Source organism: Triticum aestivum, chromosome 4B (genome assembly GCF_018294505.1).
Source record: "Triticum aestivum cultivar Chinese Spring chromosome 4B, IWGSC CS RefSeq v2.1, whole genome shotgun sequence".
Lineage (NCBI taxonomy): Eukaryota > Viridiplantae > Streptophyta > Magnoliopsida > Poales > Poaceae > Triticum > Triticum aestivum.
In genome coordinates this window covers 650,323,594-650,341,748 of record NC_057804.1, presented here as the reverse complement: position 1 = coordinate 650,341,748, position 18,155 = coordinate 650,323,594, and the positions used below count along the sequence as shown (strand labels likewise).

At 44.9% G+C, this 18,155-nt stretch overlaps 2 protein-coding genes and 1 pseudogene across 4 annotated transcripts; 1 reads left to right on the top strand and 2 right to left on the bottom strand.

The window, feature by feature from the left end:
- Positions 1–1,333: 1,333 nt before the first annotated feature.
- LOC123093864 (SKP1-like protein 21) lies at positions 1,334–6,402 on the bottom strand. 3 transcript variants are annotated; one of them, XM_044515923.1, is made up of 10 exons: positions 6,092–6,402; positions 4,921–5,067; positions 4,613–4,837; positions 4,106–4,297; positions 3,909–4,019; positions 3,711–3,786; positions 2,811–2,899; positions 2,559–2,719; positions 2,036–2,157; positions 1,334–1,741 (listed from the first exon to the last, which is right to left on the bottom strand). In XM_044515923.1, the coding sequence occupies exons 2-10, from the start codon at positions 4,954–4,956 to the stop codon at positions 1,725–1,727; spliced, it is 1,029 nt and encodes a 342-aa protein (XP_044371858.1). In that variant the 5' UTR covers positions 4,957–5,067; positions 6,092–6,402; the 3' UTR covers positions 1,334–1,724. The 3 variants fall into 3 exon arrangements, with proteins under 3 accessions (XP_044371858.1, XP_044371859.1, XP_044371857.1); XM_044515924.1 differs by having other exon boundaries at positions 2,063–2,157; positions 2,802–2,899; positions 6,092–6,392; XM_044515922.1 differs by having other exon boundaries at positions 2,802–2,899; positions 6,092–6,391.
- Positions 6,403–7,912: 1,510 nt separating this feature from the next.
- Positions 7,913–11,925, top strand: LOC123090358 (plasma membrane ATPase-like; annotated as a pseudogene).
- A 2,213-nt stretch (positions 11,926–14,138) lies between these two features.
- LOC123089627 (silicon efflux transporter LSI2) lies at positions 14,139–16,746 on the bottom strand. The gene is made up of 2 exons (XM_044511256.1): positions 15,492–16,746; positions 14,139–14,875 (listed from the first exon to the last, which is right to left on the bottom strand). The coding sequence occupies exons 1-2, from the start codon at positions 16,645–16,647 to the stop codon at positions 14,607–14,609; spliced, it is 1,425 nt and encodes a 474-aa protein (XP_044367191.1). The 5' UTR covers positions 16,648–16,746; the 3' UTR covers positions 14,139–14,606.
- Between the last annotated feature and the right edge of the window lie 1,409 nt (positions 16,747–18,155).

The following is an 18,155-nucleotide window of genomic DNA, read 5'->3' as shown; positions in this document are numbered from 1 at the left end:
AGAAAGTGCCAGAGTCAACATAGTCTAGCACCTCAACAGAAGGGTTCCAGTACTCCAGGTTACTGATTGGGCCACAGAAAATTCCACCATGCTCAAGCTCCAGTGTAAAAGATGGACTGTCCACCCTTTCTCCAGTTGCTGCATCACACACTGTATTCAAAACAAAGATGCATCAGATTTAACATACTTGAACAAAAGCTTAAGGTTCAGTTAACATACTTGAACCTTTCAGTTAACTACAGTAAGTTGAAAAGATTCGGTTATACAGTAACTGAAAAAAATCAGTTAACTACAGATAACTTAACATATTAAGAGAACTAAATAAAACTAACCATAAATGAAATACAACATTAGCAAACCATTAACAAAACCATTCAATTCACTGAAACTTCGCTGCACATACCATTAGCACTACCAAAACTATACTAAATGGTGTATAACAAAATAGCCAAGTTTATAATCTGTACAAAACATCTTCAACAGCAAAAAGGAGTTAAATTTCACAACACAAGCTGATGCTTGAGTAGAGTTCAAGCTAAAGCAGAAGGAAAAGCCAACAACAAAGGCATAAACATCTAATTTGTCTGCCATAAACCCTAGCTATCATGTCGAACCCAAACCTAAACTCATCGGCCGAAACCCTAGCTGCACTTCGCCATACATGATCCTAAGCAAAAAACACCACTACACGACCCCGATTCCAGCACAAATGGACGCGATTCAAGCTGCAAACGGCGGGGCGACGAGCTCAGAGCAGAGCAGAGGCGGGGCGACGAGGAGAGGGACGAAAAGAAAGGAGAGGCGGGGCGACGAGCTCACAGTAATCAGGATGGTATACACCGAACGGTCGGACGAGATGAGCAGATGCCGGCGTCTCCACACCGCCGGCGAATGGCGGCGACGACGCCTCCGTCGCTGACGTCACCATTGCCAAGCCAGCCTGTGAGCTTTGTCGCCCCCACAACAACCAAGTGAATCCTCTCAAACCGGCCGTGAACTCGATTCCGACAGATTTAATTCAGGTGTGCTATATTGCGGGTTGATAAAAGGAAACGGCACGGGGTTTTGTGCAAAAGTGCGTGCGTTGACCGGTCCAGCCACCTGTCTGCCAATTGGCGAGCTGTGATTGACCTGGGACTAAATCATCACATAAGGTGCAAGTTGTGGTATGGTGGAGTCAAGTTTTGCAACTTTAGGACTAAATCGTCACATTCTGTGCAAGTTAGGGCACTTGGGGTGCTATTACCTCATTTTCCTGTATGTATTTCAACGTCAGCAACACACACACACATTTTTGGTACCATCAGGAGGAAGCAACCAAGCAGACTTTGCATAAGTACCAACCAACGGAATTTCTTTCACAGCAGTGACGACATCATCATTTCTTACAGTTGCACACTCTGCTCTGTCCAGGAAAATTGCGACGACGGAAAAAACAGAGTCGACCCAGAATGAACAAACGCTATCCAAGAAATAACACGACCGGACCGGAAAATTTTCCCCCTTGATCTATCTAAAACCTTGCTATGCTTCATCCCAACTTTGACGAGCCGGACCCTGCGCCAGAAATGGCAAAGGGAAACAGATGCACATTGTCTGCAAGCTCGGTTCCGAGTTTCAAGGCCTTTTCGGCAGCAGCTGCTCACTTCGGTCTCTACCTCTCTTCGAAGCTGTATGTGCACAAGTTTCCTAGGCTTCAGCTTGCTCATCCTGCCGCACGCCATTCACCTGTGATTGAACCCTGCGGCCACATACAAATTATCACTTGACCCAGTTATGGAATGAGCTGGTGCAAGAATGAGGTAATTCCTACTTTACGTTGGACTAACCAAACACTGTCCTTTACTCCCTCCGTCCCATAATATAAGACGTTATTACAACCGATATACTCATACATCTGTTGTAATAACATCGTATATTATGGGACCGAGGGAGTAGTATGTAAAACCTTCTGTTCTTCCAAAACTACATTCAGTGGAGTGGGCTAAATTCTATACTCACTACCGTTTCAACTATTCTATATGGAAAAAATTACCAGAAAATCTCTGCAGAGAACCATTACCACCAATCAGCTGCGACTCAATTCTTCTTTCTTGACCCAAATGCATTCTTTCAGGCCAAACAGAATTCAGCCTCCTAGCGAAATCTTCAACTTCCCTGTTTGTTCAGAAATGAAGCATGCCATTAATGCGCATGAGGGCTTTGGCACAGGAATATGGGCAGTAAATTCGTTATAGCATTTTCAGTACACATAACAATAGAATAATCAAATATAAACATTTAGCTTGCTCCATATTACAGCTGAACCATTTGATATATCCTCAGTTCTGAATTCTAAACACAGCGACTTCTATTGAACAGCAAGTGAGCACAAACAGGGGTTTCATTATTTCAGGAAAATGACATCTATTTGTAACTGAGCAACACAATAGTAGATGCACAATAAGCACCCCATAACACTTCAACCCATTAGGAAAAATAATGTGTCAACATAGTACAAAATCAGAAACTAAGCTAAGGGCCTGAATAGATGTACAAAAGAGAGATAGATTCCTTACCTATCAAGCTCTTCCTGCATTGCAGGATCAAGTCCATCATCAAGATCACCATCTTCAAAGGGGTACTCATTATCATCTTGCACATCTGAACTTGGGCAAGGAGCTCTAGAAATATTATTAACAGCACCCGCATTGCATGGTACCGCACGGGCACCTTCCTCCTGAACTCAACAGATAGAAAGATGTAAGAAATAAAATTATTCACATAGCATACACTGAAAAATTAGGGTTACAACATATAACCTTATTTACATGTTCAGGGTCAGCCTTTGGGAGGTTCTTCGGATCCTTCCTTCTCTTGTTCTTTTTCTTATTCTTACCAGCTTTCCCACCTCCAGAACCTGTCAGTCAAGTGGACAGCTGGTTACATGCAGTCATGAGGAAAGACTGATGGAGAATGTTTCCATGCTGCATGCTTGCATTGTAGGTATTGGTTTATCTTGAAATGGTAACCAAGCTCAGCCAATAGGTCGATCTTATAACAGAAGAAAATCACAAGGGAGCAACAAAATACTCCCTCTGTCCGGAAATACTTGTCGGAGAAATGGATAAAAGTTTATGTATTTTGAACTAAAACACGTCTAGATACATACATTTCTCCGACAAGTATTTTCAGACGGAGGGAGTACTTAACATTAGTTGACAAATCAGAAGTGCCTAATAGATGTGCCATCGTAAATTAGATTGGTCCTGCAGCTGACTATTCTTAGAATCATCACACTACTCCCGCATTGTCCCATTAACAAGAATATATTCATTACTGTTCCTACTGGGCAGCGAATCACCCAGATAATCTAAAGCTTTACAGTACCAAGGTATCCACACCACATTTTGGAACAATTCAATCTACACTAACCATTTTCAAAAGCCAATTCCAATCATTATCCCAGTCAGACATAAAATCCGTAAGGTGCACCCAGTGAAGAAACCAGTTACAGAAATATGGGAGCTCATGAAAAGCTGACCGACCAAATGCTCAATTACTACTAACTGGCAGGGAATTATGGGCATATGCATTCACTACGGTAATAACTTGATCCTTGAAATATAGCCAACGCATATGCATTGGTTCAGGACAGCAACTTTTGTTAGCAATTTATGATTACTATATAGAACAACATATAGCCAATATAACTCGGTCCAGTTACATACCTCCATCCCCATTTATAAAACAAAGTAACTCGTCCAAAGATCGCTCATCCTTTTGCTCTTGCTGTACCTGAATATCCTGAAACAAACCCAACATAACATGTAAAATTCAAACATGAGCAAGACAACTAGATGAAAGAGATAAACATCATTGCACAACATATCAAAGCATGCAAAACAGGTGAAATCTATCAAAATTACCTTTAGTTTCTGGCGCTCCTGTAGTTCTTTCCGTTTCTTTGCATACAATCGATTCAATAAGCGAATCCTGGGATCATCGTTTATATTTTTCAGTGGCTCCAATTTTTCTTCCTGCATGTATGTAAGCTCACAGTAAGTGCTGCCTCAAATTAATAAAGAAAACTCCTGCTGATCCTCAAAAAGAAAAGGTTACATGCCTCCGTTAAGTCATCTGGTAAATGAAAAATATCACGGATTTCCTCAGGTGTCTTCCCTTCAATGATTCGAGCAAGTGCTCGACTAGTAAGATCAACCAATGGCTTTAATTGAAGACTGTCAGCTGCAGATGTCAGCTCACAAAGTTTTTCGGTGTCTATCCTAACAAACTTCTCATCAAATGACTTCCGCTCCTGCGCAATAAACAAAAAGCCTAATAAGATAACTGGAACAGAGGTAAGCTTGTCGACTATTTTTAAATGTACAATCCTAACAGAATACAACATCCAAGTCGGTGAAACTTTTTCCCAAGAAAAATAGTTGAAGCATTCAGACAATCATCCTTATGGTGAGAAAGTAATTCCATAATATCATGTGATTAATAAGGAAACAAAAACAGTATATAACAATCTAAACTTAGACGATGTCCATGGGTTGAAGATGCAAAAAAAGGGAAAGCAGTAAAATAAGGTAAAATGGAGAGGCCAGGAAGTTAAAACATACGGTACCTTGTTGGAGCGCCCTGGGACTTGATGAAACCGACAATAGTCAAGAATCAAACTCAAACTTGATGGATTAACTCTTTCTGGGAGAGCAATAGCATGATTTTTGGATGATCCTGTTCCATTTTTGACAATTTCTCGACATATCATAGGGCAGAACATGGCAACCTCTTCCTCCACTTGCTGTATGGATCCATCAAAGCACTGAAGCCAAATATAAGTCTTCAACGACTGCAAGTTGATAATAAAACTAGTAATGAGTATTTTTCCTTCAAGGCAAACGAATTCCAAACTAATAAATGCACGGGTCATACCTCTGGTTTTATTACTGATAACTCACTTTCTGACATTCTTGCCAATGCCAGAAAAAATATATGGGAGGAATTGGATGCAGCAGAAAATTTACAAGTAACTCCTTTTTAGGTATTCCTCAACCGAGTACTCCAATGGCCAGCAAATAACTGTGCAAATACAAAATTCAGGTATCCCTTATTTACTCTTCTGAACAGGCAATGAACTTAATTTATTTTCTTTGGATTATGCAAAAGCAAGTGATAACCATATCTGAAGAGGGATTTCACATCTAAAACCCTTTTACTCAATGTGGTGCATAATCAAAATTGCCACAAGGAAAGAAACAAGCTGCTGTCCCTGAAAATGTACTGCTGGGCTCACGGCATCGGTTCTGCGCAACATAACTATAGAAGCATACAATTCCAACGAAATGGATTACGCACACACATTCAACAGCTGAGTGGCATGTCAAACATGACAAACTCATCTGTAGCCACAGCCTCAGTTTAGTTACTGTTTTAAGAGGAGCACTATATGGACCAAAGAGCAGTGGCAGACATATTGGGAAATCTAGTATGCGCGCCTTACTCTGATATATGATGATGCCTTCAAAGATTCAATGGCAATAAGCAACAGAAATATGATTTGGCAAACTACACAGCAGAGAGAGCAATCAGTTTAATGGTTTCAGTGAACTATTGTCTTGGACTCTGTGGTGATGGGACAGATTGGAAAAACCAATCTATGCACCTTATTCGATTTTACAGACGTCAATGGGAAGGAATTGAGTCCAATTGAATCCGGCATCCAGCAATGGGAAACAGTCGTATGGGGGAAAAGTCACTCCTAATCAAATCAACAGAAATTCGTCCCTGGGGCGCCCGTTAGGCCCGGCGAGCCCAGGCGCGCGGACCCTGGAACCCTAAACGGATGGGAAACGAGGGCCGAACCCTCGCGCGAAACGCAACCGCGCCCGGAAATGGGGGTTAAACCCTAGCGGGGGAGAAACCGCCGCGGAGGGCGCGGCGGGCGCCCTGGGCGGATTGCGAGGGCCGCCAGCCCCAGAACCCCCGCGGGGGCGCCGGGGCCGGCGGCCAAAACCCTAGCGAGTAGGCCCGGGCGGCGCGAACGCGGGGGCGGACGCGGGGAGGGTTCGAGTGGTTGGCGGCGGCGGGCGCGGGGCGGGCGTACCTTGGGGCGGCCGGGGCGGGCGGCGAGGAGGAGGGCGGCGGGGAGGGAGGGAGGGCCGCTGCGGCGGCGGTGGCGAGTGGCGGCGGCGAGGGGGGGGCGGGGTGGGGAGGGGAGGGAAGGAGGCGTGTGGTGTTATTTGGTTGGTGGGCGTGCGCCTGCCTGCGGTTTGGTTCGGTTCGGGACGGAAAATGGCGAGCGGAGGAAGCCGAAGCGACACGGGAGTGCGAGCCCCCCTCACTCCCTTATCCATCTGCCTCGCCCATCCGGCCCACTGGCGACGCTCCCTCGCTCCCTCTACTAGGCCTGGGCCTGCCTCTTGCTCCGCTTATGACCCACTGGCCGGCGGGGAGGGCGACGGCGGAGGAAATGGCGGAGCTGGTGAGAGAGAGAGAGCGAGCTCCCTCGCTGACCCGCCGTGAGTAATCCTGCTCGCTTGGGGCCGTCTGATATGGGCCCCTCGTCGTCAGGCCCCTCGTCTGGGCTCGTTCATTCTTAACTGCTCTGCATTTCTCCATTCATCACCCGTTCATTCTTAACTGAAGAACGAATTCCCTCCCAGAAAAAAAAAACTGAAGAAACGAATATCAGCATTTCTGGCTTCAAATTCAACCTCGCCCAACTGATGGGTGATTCGGTACACAGATTCCGCAGTAATTCTGCTAACCATTTGATTCGAGTGCTAAGTAAGTTGCCTCGGATTGTGATTAAATTGTTGGCCTGGCCTGTTCTTTCGGTCTTCACAGCTGCATAATCACCCTTTGATTGTGATTATGGGTTATTCAGCTGAATGAATATATACTCTCTGTTTTTAACATTCACCTAATGTATATAGTTCAACCACAAGTGACCACCACTACTCTTGAATCTTGACTACCTTCTCAGTTTATTTAGGCTTCATTTGGATGTTAAGGTGGATATTTCCAGGGAGTAGATGCACCGGTTGAAATATTCTTGGCCAACTAGAAGACCCGTGGAAAATTGGCATCGGCATTTGGTTCAAAAGTGCAAATCCCCCACACTACAGAAGCGCAGGCGGAGACTACCGAGAGGAGAGGCAGCTGCGGAGGGCGTCGCAAGCAAGCGAAACAGGGGAATCTTTGCCGATGTTGCGAGTCGTGGATCTGATCCCGGGGACATAAGGGGGGTTGGGCCGACAAAACCACGTGGACTCGAGCGTCCAAATGTCCACGCAGTTGGCCCGGGGCTGACTCTCCACGCGGGCTTTCCACCCAGGGAACGGGCCGGGATCCCGGGAGGATCCCTCGCTACCAAACGAGCCCTTAGTGTGTTTTTAGTCCCCTTCTCTTCGAGGTGGGCCATGTCGGTCCCAGCATGGAGTGCTAAACACATATTGTCATCTATGATTGTCACAATGCACGGCTTGATGTTTGAAATTTGGCGGTCAATCTCACCAACTGTACTCTCTGTGTTTATGGCAAATTCGCATTATGTTGTGCTGCTTTGCAAGTTAGAGTAACATTGTTAAATATTGATCAAAAAACACAGTGAATGTTGGTACAACTCAATGTGGTAACAGCTAGATTTCCTATTTCTTTTCCCTAGATCCCAGAGAGCCCCTCTTCGTCAGTAATACCGAGCTCACCTCTCTCCACCCATTCTGATCAAGGCAACTGTTGGCTATCAGCTCTTCTCGACGAGAGATACAAAAAGGCATAACAATCAGTAACTAGTTTACCATCCACAATTTGTATCTAATTTGGAAAATTATTGTTAGCCAGGTCATGCAGAGAATCATTTCGTTTACAGGTTTGTGAATAAAATGCAGCTTCATAAGGTCAAATTTATTGCCCCTGCAGGAGGGCAGCATGTTCAGAGTATTCCTGATGACGATCTTCTCGCTCTGGGGATGGCATCATCGATCTCTTCCCCGAGTACAAGACCATGGTCTGTGTCATACTCAATTCCATGTCATGGGTTACTGTACTAACTACAGTCGTGTGTCTCTCGCCATCGCATCAGCTGATAAGAGATATTACATGCTGGCCGCGGTCATCTTTTTACTAGCTACGACCTTGATAGCATGCTTTACTGTAAAGCTTGTCGTGGATTATGCTAAGGCACCACTGGAGGCGAAAGCATACGCACCGAGGGCCAAGGTGCTGAGAGATGGGAGTTGGGTAGATCTGCACGCAGCAATCTGGTCCCTGGGGACATGATATTTCTCAAGGGTGGGGACATTGTCCCTGCCAATGCTCGTGTCCTCCGGTTTCTGAAAATCGACACCATTGATTGGTGGGATTCCAATGGCAATGCCTGTTGTCCTCTACCTGGCATTAGCATTGGGATCTCTAAGGCTTTGCTTTCTGGGAATTGCTAGCCGAGGAACAGTTGCACTTGAAGATATGGCCAGTACGGATGTGATGCTCTTCAATTTGACTGGTACTTTGATGTGCTAAGCCATGTTTTTTCCGGGACAAGATTGAGTTGTTTGCTAATGGTGTTGACAAATATCAAGCTATTATATTAGCTGCACGAGCATCAAGATCTCAACATGAATTCTATATAGAGCCAATTGATGCAGCTATTCTGAGCCTCTTGGATGATCCAGAACAGGTTTCCTTTCCTCTCATTATGTTATCTTTTAATGCCTATGTGTATTAATGTTTGGTAAACTTAACAAGCATACTGATAATGTAGGCAAGAGCTGGTATTGAGGTCTTAGAGCACCATGCCCGCTTCTTTGTTGCACTGAAGATGATGTTCCTAATTACATACATTGATAGCAATGGATCCAAGTGCTGCGTATTCAAAGGTGATCCTGCGAAGGCAAGTCACAGTGTCAAAAATGCATAGAGGCAAGCAAACAAGCCCCACTTCCATCACCATGCACGCATTTGCACATATTGTGTTAGTACAGGCTCATTCCTTGGTCATCTTTTGTTTTCATGCTATAGGTGGCTCATCAATGTGGCTGCAGCAAAGCAGTCAAAGAGAAAATAAGCATGGTAATGGATAATTTTGCTCTTGATGGGTATCAAGCCATAGCTGTAGGACACCAGGTGTGCAACTGAATTTCACATTAATTAGAATTCTGCAATACCCAAATTTATTGCATGTGTCATTTAATTTATATTATTTCCTCCAGGTGGACTCATGCTGGGAGTTCATTGGTCTTCTACCTTTCAGAGATGACCTTAGAAGTGATAGCGTAGATGCTATTGGTAGCCTTATCAATTTTGTTTTGGATATTAGAATCCTCACAGGTTATTCAACCGTTCAGCTGTCTTGTCATTTCCTGTAATAAATAGTTCTTCAGCAAACAGTTCATTTTCTCTCCTCAGAAAGCTCATTGTTGACTACAAAGCAAGTATGTGGAAAGCTTGGAAAACTAGGCATCAATGTGTTACCTGCCCACTCAGTGTTGGAGTTACCTCGTAATAACAGAGAAGCTCACTTAAACATCAATGGGATTTCCGATCTCTTTCCAGGTCTGTTCTTATCTTTGGAGCAATGTCCATTTTTCACATTTCCTTTGTATCTTTGGAAGAAGTTTCTGTTTATGTTGACAGTTTGAGTAGTACTTCTATCCTCTCAAGAAAGTTACAGCACACAATTTTAATAACGTTAAGGCTTTGATATATGGAAGGCACAAAGGTACTAGTCTTACGATTTTGCTATCTTGATTTATTAGTGCAGAGGATAACAGTGATATAGTGAGAAGGCTACGAGATTTCGGATGTCTTTGTGCAATGGTTGGGTATGAATTTCTTGATCATGATGCCATTGGTGAAAGCCATATTGGAATTTCAGTAGCTGAGGCCACTGATTGCACCAAAAGTGAATCTGATCTTGTTTTGACTCAGTCTGCCCTGTTACCTATTGCATCAGCTGTGCAAATCAGTAGGGAGATCTGTCAGGTTATGAGGGGTTACACGGTATGTCATTCGAATGTATTTAAATGTTTGGTTGCTGACATGGTATTTGTTGTCTAAATCATGATAGATGGCTGATCACTTGCAATATGTTGCTTTTGTTGCAGATCTACACTGTCATCAACTGTCCATCTTGTGAGTACAATTATGACTGCATATTGTGTTAATAGTTTTTATAATTGACTGTATTGTGCAATGCTAACATGGATCATTAATTTTGTTGAAGGTTGGTTTCCATGTCATTTTACTCTTGTGGAACTTTAACTTGTCAAGTTTCCTGGCTTTGGTGATTGCCACTTTTAGCTATTGTGGGTCTCAACTGCAAAACGTCCACAACCTTACTCTACCTTATACTCCCTCCGATCCAAAATATAGGTCCTTTTAGACTTCGCCGCAGTAATTAAGGGTGCATGTGCAATGCCAATGCTACCCTTCAGTTATTTCTACAACTTCCTTTCTTTTCTCCCAAATACCATAATTTCCTGAATTACAGGCTCAATTCTTGATGAAATGAATGAGGAGCGAAATAGGAACAACATGAGAAATAGTTCAATGTGACCTTAGTAGGATCTACATTTCGGTTAAAGTTGAAAATGCTAAAAATACTTGCATTATGGATTGGTGGGATTGTATTATTTGTATCTTCATTTCAGTGTTCAATTGTTATTGTCCTTTTTACTTGCACGTACATCCTTTGCAAGTTGAAAGGGTGGAACTGAGTAATTCACCAGATAGATGGAGAGTTAAGAAAATCATTGCAAGCGGTGTTGCTTCTGGTAGCTACATCATTCTGAGTACAGCCATTTTTTTCAGGGCGGCGACACTTCCCGACTTCTTTTCAGTGAGCTTTCTTTCTTCCGGTCTATATACGTTATTTTGGTGTTGAACTGATGTACAGTATAAATTTGAAGGTAGATCGCTGATGGGCTCCGATGAAGAAATTAGAGCTGCTTTGTTCCTTCAGATGAGCATAGTGAACCAGGCTGTACTGTTTGTTAATTCTGACAATTGCTACCTTATCAGATGTCCTGGACCTGTTGTAGCATGTACTTTTATTTTTACTCAGATGGTGAGCTCACCTCCTCTTATCTATGTGTTTTTGTTGCGACCCTTCAATGACTGCATGATAATTTCGATCATCAAACTTCGGCCTTCTTGTGAGCATGATAATTTGGCACAGGATCAATGTGTCTGGCTAGGAATGATTGGCTAACAGTTGATGATGTTAAGAGTTAAGCCATTGTATGGAATAAATCTTGTGCTATTAGCACATTGTTCAAGTAGGATGCTCATGCCATTCTTTCCTCCAATCAGTCCCCCGCCCCCTGAAAGAAAACATAACAGATTTGTATTCATCCTATGAAGATCGTGTTGTGTAGAGATAGTAAAGTTTCTTAGTGCTAGGTATGTTTCTTCTCGATACTCATCATATTAACTGTTTTCTGTCAGGTGGCACTGGCAACCCATAAAGCTGTATATGGTGACTTGGATTTGGCACTACCAAAGGGTGTTGGTTGCCTCAGAGCAGGATTGATATGGCTGTACAACTTTGTGGTGCTCATGACCCCTGTTTTAATTTGTAAGTTTGCTAGATATGGAATTACTTGATGTTCTTTCCTTCAACCATCTGTTGCAACAGTAATTAATCTTCTGCTCTTCCGCAGGTCACTCATGGAGGCGTGCAAACATGACTACTGAGAAGTTGTTGACAGTATGCATACATTCAGCATCATGCGTATGGCTTTGCTCTGGTCACTGTATGTAATACTTGGTGTCAGGCTGCAGCAGCCACTCTCTACTTTAGATGCCTCAAGTATAGGAAATATTTTTGTAGGTGGTCATTTCGCAGTGTATAACCTGTAAATGCCTCAAGTAAATATATCTCGATTGCCAAGTTATGCATTGGCCCCTCTTTATTCAGAAAACACAATTCCGGTTTCACAATATTGTACAGAAGTGCATTTCATTTTTATTCTATGCTTTACGTTAGATGTTGTTTTTATATTTTAAATTCTTTGTGTTTTAAAATCAATTTATGGACTCTAACCCCTTCTGATGCCTTATTATTTGCCCTGTACCATGATGTCAGCTAGCTGAAAAGAGTTCATCGCCAACATGGCACTTTACTGAAGGTACTAGGCTGAAAGGGTCAACTTCAAGTGTGAAGATTAGTAGATGTATCAAAATTGTAATAAGCATACTTCTCTTCTTGATTGGTTTGTCATCAAGACAGTATAGAAAGAATCAACACAGGCTGTGTCCTGTAAAAACCCTTGAATATGGTAAATATATATTTCCATCCTGTAAAATGATATTCGTCTGAACTGCCATTCAGGTAACTGCATAATGTATCGACTATTAGGACTGCGACGCAACAACTTAAGGAGTCCTTCATAGATACTTTCTACGTTTCCAAGTGATGCGTAAAGATATCTTATCTTACCACATTATGAGTTAATTTAGTTATCGCGGTGACACTTGTGCAGGTCATGGGTGGCCATGGTCGCTGGGGAGACTCTCCAAGCCTGCATTTGCATATGCCCAATTGGCGCCTGCCCCAGCAATAGTTATATGGTGGTGCAGTTGGCATGTGTGATGGTGGTTATTGGCAGGTGAGTTCCCAGCGTCATTCTTAGAAAATATTGCTATATTGCAGATATTTATACAGTAGCAAAAAATGTGTTGTCGGATGCGCAACGCTGGTATTGATATCGTAGTGGCATGCCTGCGTGCATCATCCTTGAAATGTCATTTCAATTTTAAACTACGATGTAGATATTTATGTTTATGAAGTGGAGAATGTGTTGTCAGATGCACAGGAAGTCCATTGCACTATAGGAAGGTTGCATCATCCTTAAAAAGTATGCCACCAATTTTAAAAATGTGTTGTGAGATGGGCATTGGAGCAGGCGAGGCCAGCATCACCCTGTGAAATATAGAAGAGGGGTGGTTAGCAAGATATGAAGTTATATGGCAGGAACTATCTTGGGATTGGCTGGCCATTTCCTGCAGAGAGAGGCCGTTAATTAAATGTAGCTTTTGTTGACCCTTTTTCCCTTGGATTAATTAGTGCCAGTGAGGAGAATATACTCTTGCGATATTTTCCTCGTGTGTTCCGCACATTTTCCTTTGAAATGCATAATGGGGAAAAAAGATAAGACTTTTGAATATTAAGTGTAGACACTGAGAGCATATATATACTTAAGACTCAATCTTACAAGATTTGTCAATCACCGACTGTATACGCTTGCGCAAAATATTCTATACATTACTAGGCATCAAGTTCCAGCTCATGAATTTGAGGGTCCGAACAAACTATAGTTCTATTTGAAGATTATTTGTGTTGTTCTTAACCTGAAGCCTGTTTAGGACGCGTAACTTTGGGTTTTGGGGATTCAAGGTTTAAAGTCCCGCCACCATTATTTTTTTTCTACAAAGGGGAGATGATCATCTTTTGGAGAACAGATCCTTACTAATTCCAACTGACTATCATCAACACTTGTGTACGTAAACGCGCATTATTTCACTCATAAATACTCCATTTAGCTTCAACTTTGAGGAGAGGCTTGATCCACAAGTACATGGCAAACATGCTACATATCTAACCGCCGGGATATTAGCAGCATAAATGAGACTTGAAGGCAAAAACTCTTCTGTGGATTCACCACCCCTCTGTGTCCCAACCTTTGATTACTGGAATAAAAAGAACCTTGATGCTAAATAATTGCTTTTGTTTGCAAGATGGGAATACCCTCTTCATATGTAGTGCATGAGTATATTCTGTTGGGTAGTCTGCTATCTTGGTAGCAAGACAAACAGCATGAGGCTAATTTTATTATACTATGCCAGTAGACCAGGTGTTAGATACCATGATTGCCTCTTATACTACAAAACTAAAGGCAGTGAGATTTGCCATTTGGAAAGAGACGCTTGCTTGCTTGTCACCATTCTTATAACAAAGAGACAGAGGACCTGATTCCCTGTCTCTGGGAGCCCCCAACAGCTGCCTAACAATACTTTAGTATATTTTAGTAGTAGAAAACAAGCTTATGATATATTTATGCTTGTACTTATTATGTAGTGATTAATAATTAGGAGAGGAACCAACAGGAGATTTCTTTTCTTTTTTCTTCAAGTACCACCTGCCACATACATACACAAGATGACAAGATAACATTACTTAAATTCCCTTACATCTTGTCATATGTATGCATATAATGCATCATGCAACCACATGTGTTGCACTTGCATATATACATATGTGTTCTCTGATCTGATGAAGCAAATTCATTAGTCCATGCAGATCAATCACCAGTACAGTCCACGGTGCACTGCTTAAATAATTAGCACACCGTGCGTGATAATCATCTCCCTCTCCTTCTCTTCTCACCATTACATACATACATATACTAATTAATCAACAACGCACACAGCAATTAACACACATACGAAAACGGAGGCTATGACCTATACGTACGTACGTACAAAGTGCCCGTATATGCGCTTGTGTATGCACGTACATATGTACAGGCTGCTGGTATATATAAGGAAAGTGTATATTGCATATAGTTGGATCGTCGGTCGGCGGTGGCGAGGGCGATGTTGGTAGATGGATAGGGTGGCTACATCTTTCCGATGAGGGGGATGCCGACGGCGGTGACGATGAGGGTGGAGGGCACGCCGAAGATGAGGTGGTTCCAGAAGGTGAGCTCGTAGGCGTTGCGCGGCGCCCGGCGCGCCTGCTCGCACACGATCAGGTTCGCCGCCGACCCCAGCAGCGAAAGGTTGCCCGCCACCGTGCTCACCCACGCCAGCAGCAGCCACGACCGAGTCACCGCCGCCGGGGAGATCAGAGCCGCCGCGGTCGCCACCTCGTTCCCCATCAGCAGCACTGCACATACCAAAAACACATGACCATCACTTACACCGCCCAAGCTTTTGGGGAGGGGGGCAGTGCCCCCCTACAATAATTTACATCTCTATAAGATTAGTAGTAGTGATAGTTAGAGTATTTAAGTGACTGAGGATAGAAATAATCTTCTTAGAATTACTAGATTTATGGGTCTTTTGATGTTGGCCACTGGTCACTTATCACAAGCAACACCAAATTAACTATTTAAGCTAGCTAGAGTCTAGTGTGAGTGAGTGATGACTAGATAGCAATTCTGGTCCGTTCCATACTTAAAATTTTGCTTGCTGTATTCGGCAAGAAAAACCATGCATCATGCATGCCTGCGTGTGCTAACTGCAGCCGCACCAACATAATTTAATTACTACTTTCATATGCAGTTCCAATTGGTATTTTCCATAACTCTTTTTAGATCAATATTTTCTATTACTTTGAGTGTTTTGTCCTGTCACAGTGTCACCCTTCTACGTGTGACAAATTAGCTAGCCAGGTGTGTGGGTCCATGTATGTGTGTTTTAAACTCCTCTACATATATTATTTTTTCTGTGCATATTTGTTGTACAAAATCCATGCATGCAGCATGCATGCGTATGTATACCTGTTGGTACGTTGGAGGCGAGGTTGGAGAGGAGGAGGATGATGACGGAGAGCACGGAGATGCCGCCGGCGCTGTCCACCTTGGAGTAGGGCGCCATGAAGTTCCAGATGGCGCCCGGCAGCCCCGTCTTGTTGAACCCGCTCACCGTGATGAACATGCCGGAGAAGAAGACGAGCAGCGAGTAGGAGACCTTGACGAGGCACGGCTCGGCGTCCCGGAAGTCGACGACGACCAGCGCGATGGCCGTGGTGATGGCCGTCCACGACATGTTGAGCCCGGCCATGTATGCTACCACCATGCCCAGCGTCACGATGTAGGCGAAGCTCTTGAGGAACAGCTTGCGCCGGTGCTCCGTGCACTGCATGAACCACGGGTGCTTGGTCGAGATGTTCTCCTCCATCATCGACTCGTTCCCGTCGTCGGCCGTGGTGCCGTTGAACGGGTGCGGGCTCTTGAGCGATGCCACGGACGGCGAGCGGCCCCCCTCCTCGACGACCGACATCTGCTTGCCGGCCGCGTCGGGGGCCACGCCCTCCAGGTCCTTCCAGTACATGCAGAGCAGCATGACCATGTTGACGGCCATGCCGGCGAGCATGGCCGGCAGGATGCCGATCAAAAACTTTGGAAACGAGATCTTGCTGTTGAAGGCGATGACCAGGTTCTGCGGGTTGCCGATGGGGGTGGCGCTGGAACCGATGTTGGCGCTGGAGGCGAGGGCCAGGAGGAAGGGCTTGGCCGGAAGGTTCCGCTCGGCGGCGAGCTCGAGCACGAACTCGGTGAGCACGACGCAGCAGGTGTCGTTGGTGAAGAGCGCGGAGGCGAGCGCGGTCACCACGCAGACCCGGCAGAGCAGGTCGCGGCCGCCCTGGCTCTTCCAGGCGAGCAGGGTGCCGAGGTGCTTGAACATGCCGGCGTTCTTGAGGTAGCCGCCGACGACCATGGTGGAGAAGAGCAGGCCGAGGATGGGGAGGTCGATGGAGGCGTAGGCGTCGTCGGGGCTGATCACGTGGAAGACGATCATGAGCACGGCGGAGAGCAGCGACCCCGCCGTCCGGCCGATGGGCAGGAAGGGCACCGACGGGAACACGGCCATCATCCAGAAGATGGCGAAGGCGACGGAGCCGAGCACCACCTTGGGGAGAGACGCGAGCGCCATGGCTGGCTGGCCGCCGGTGTAGCTAGCTGTCTAAGGTGGTGGCTGGTTAGTGACACTAGCTAGCTAGGCCTCGATGGGTTGCATGCACCGGTGTGGTGGCTGGGCTGGGTTGTGCTGAGGAGGACGGTCGTGGGTCGGGGGTATATGTAGGGCTTGGCGGGGTGGTGAGGTCATGGAGGGTTGGAGCTAGCGGCACTCCACTGTCGCTAGCAGGGTAGGGCGCAAGGGGCCAAGGGGCTAAGAGTCAAATGGTGTGAGATCAAAAGGGTAATGTAAACTAAAGGCGCCGCTCACGCCGTCGCCGCCCAATGTACGTCTGCATTGGGATATTATTGGCCCAAAACTATCTACCACTCCTACTAGCTAGGTGTAAGAAAATACATACATATGAACTTGGACAACGTACGTATCACCAACCAATGTATGCATGCACTTGGGCAACACTATGTACGGCGCATCATAGGCTTATGGCACCCCCCCCCCCCCCCCCACCACCACCACCACCACCACCACACAAACACACACACCTCTACTTTCTCCGAAAACCTATTTGTTGTCGATGTGGTCTCATCCGCGCCCCTCCCTCTCTTTTCTCCTCGCGGTCACCCCCTTCACCCGGTCCTCTTGATCATGCCATTTCCCTCTCGCTTGCTTGTCGCCGCCCGCCACCGAGGTAGGGGCGCCGCAGCGACCCACTAAAGCATCATGATGCTCATTACTCATCGAACATCCCAATGCATTCCCATTGTGTGCAGTTGTTTATAGCGAGGTCACTCATTCAGAAAACGCGGTAAAGATGCAGGCACTCACATGCATCCTAGCGATGAACTACGAAATCTTCGAAATGATTCGGCTAAAAGCCTATCAGATATCGCCGATCAATTCTGTCAAAAAGAGGTGTTGTGAGATAGATCAACCCTTGACATTGGCCAAAGGTATATAGGCAGCCTGAGCCTTCACTCTCCATGGAGCTGCCGACACGCTCGATCTCCAAACAATGTATGGAGTGTGCTTCCAAAAGGTGTTAAGTTAGTGCACTTTGCTCACATCGTCAAAAAGGCTGATCGATCGACAGACCCCTGATCCATCCCCTCTCCACAAAACCACATATATACACCACTAGTATATTAGTTACTGCCTGATGATTTTCCAGCTGGTCCCGCACGATCAGGACGGGGAGATTAGCGCGTGCTCGTCGGTGCTAATCTTGCGCTGACGCTGATTAGGACATGTACAATGGTTGATAAGATAGTTTTATCTTAAGTTTTGCATGTAATTAAGAGATGACAAAAAACATGTCTACAATGGGTCATCTCTTAGTCTTATCTTCAATAACAAGCTATTCCTAAAAATGTGGTGAGACATATTGTGCTAAAAGATCATCTCTTGTCTTCTCTTAAATAAGAAAATACAAGCTTTTTCTTATGAATTCTCTCTCCTCCACCTCATCATTTATCATATGTGGCATTGCTAAGATAGAACCATTGTACATGCCCTTAGCTGGCTAG

Bases quoted from the DNA above. Each gene is read 5' to 3' on its own strand.
- LOC123093864 (XM_044515922.1), bottom strand. From the start codon at position 4,956: ATGTCAGAAAGTGAGTTATCAGTAATAAAACCAGAG. The intron at 4,298-4,612 runs GTACCGTATGTT...TTTATTGCGCAG, and splicing joins TCCCAGGGCGCTCCAACAAG to GAGCGGAAGTCATTTGATGA. The intron at 3,787-3,908 runs GTAATTTTGATA...GGTTTGTTTCAG, and splicing joins AGGAGCGCCAGAAACTAAAG to GATATTCAGGTACAGCAAGA.
- LOC123089627 (XM_044511256.1), bottom strand. From the start codon at position 16,647: ATGGCGCTCGCGTCTCTCCCCAAGGTGGTGCTCGGCTCCGTCGCCTTC. The intron at 14,876-15,491 runs GTATACATACGC...TGGTATGTGCAG, and splicing joins CGCCTCCAACGTACCAACAG to TGCTGCTGATGGGGAACGAG.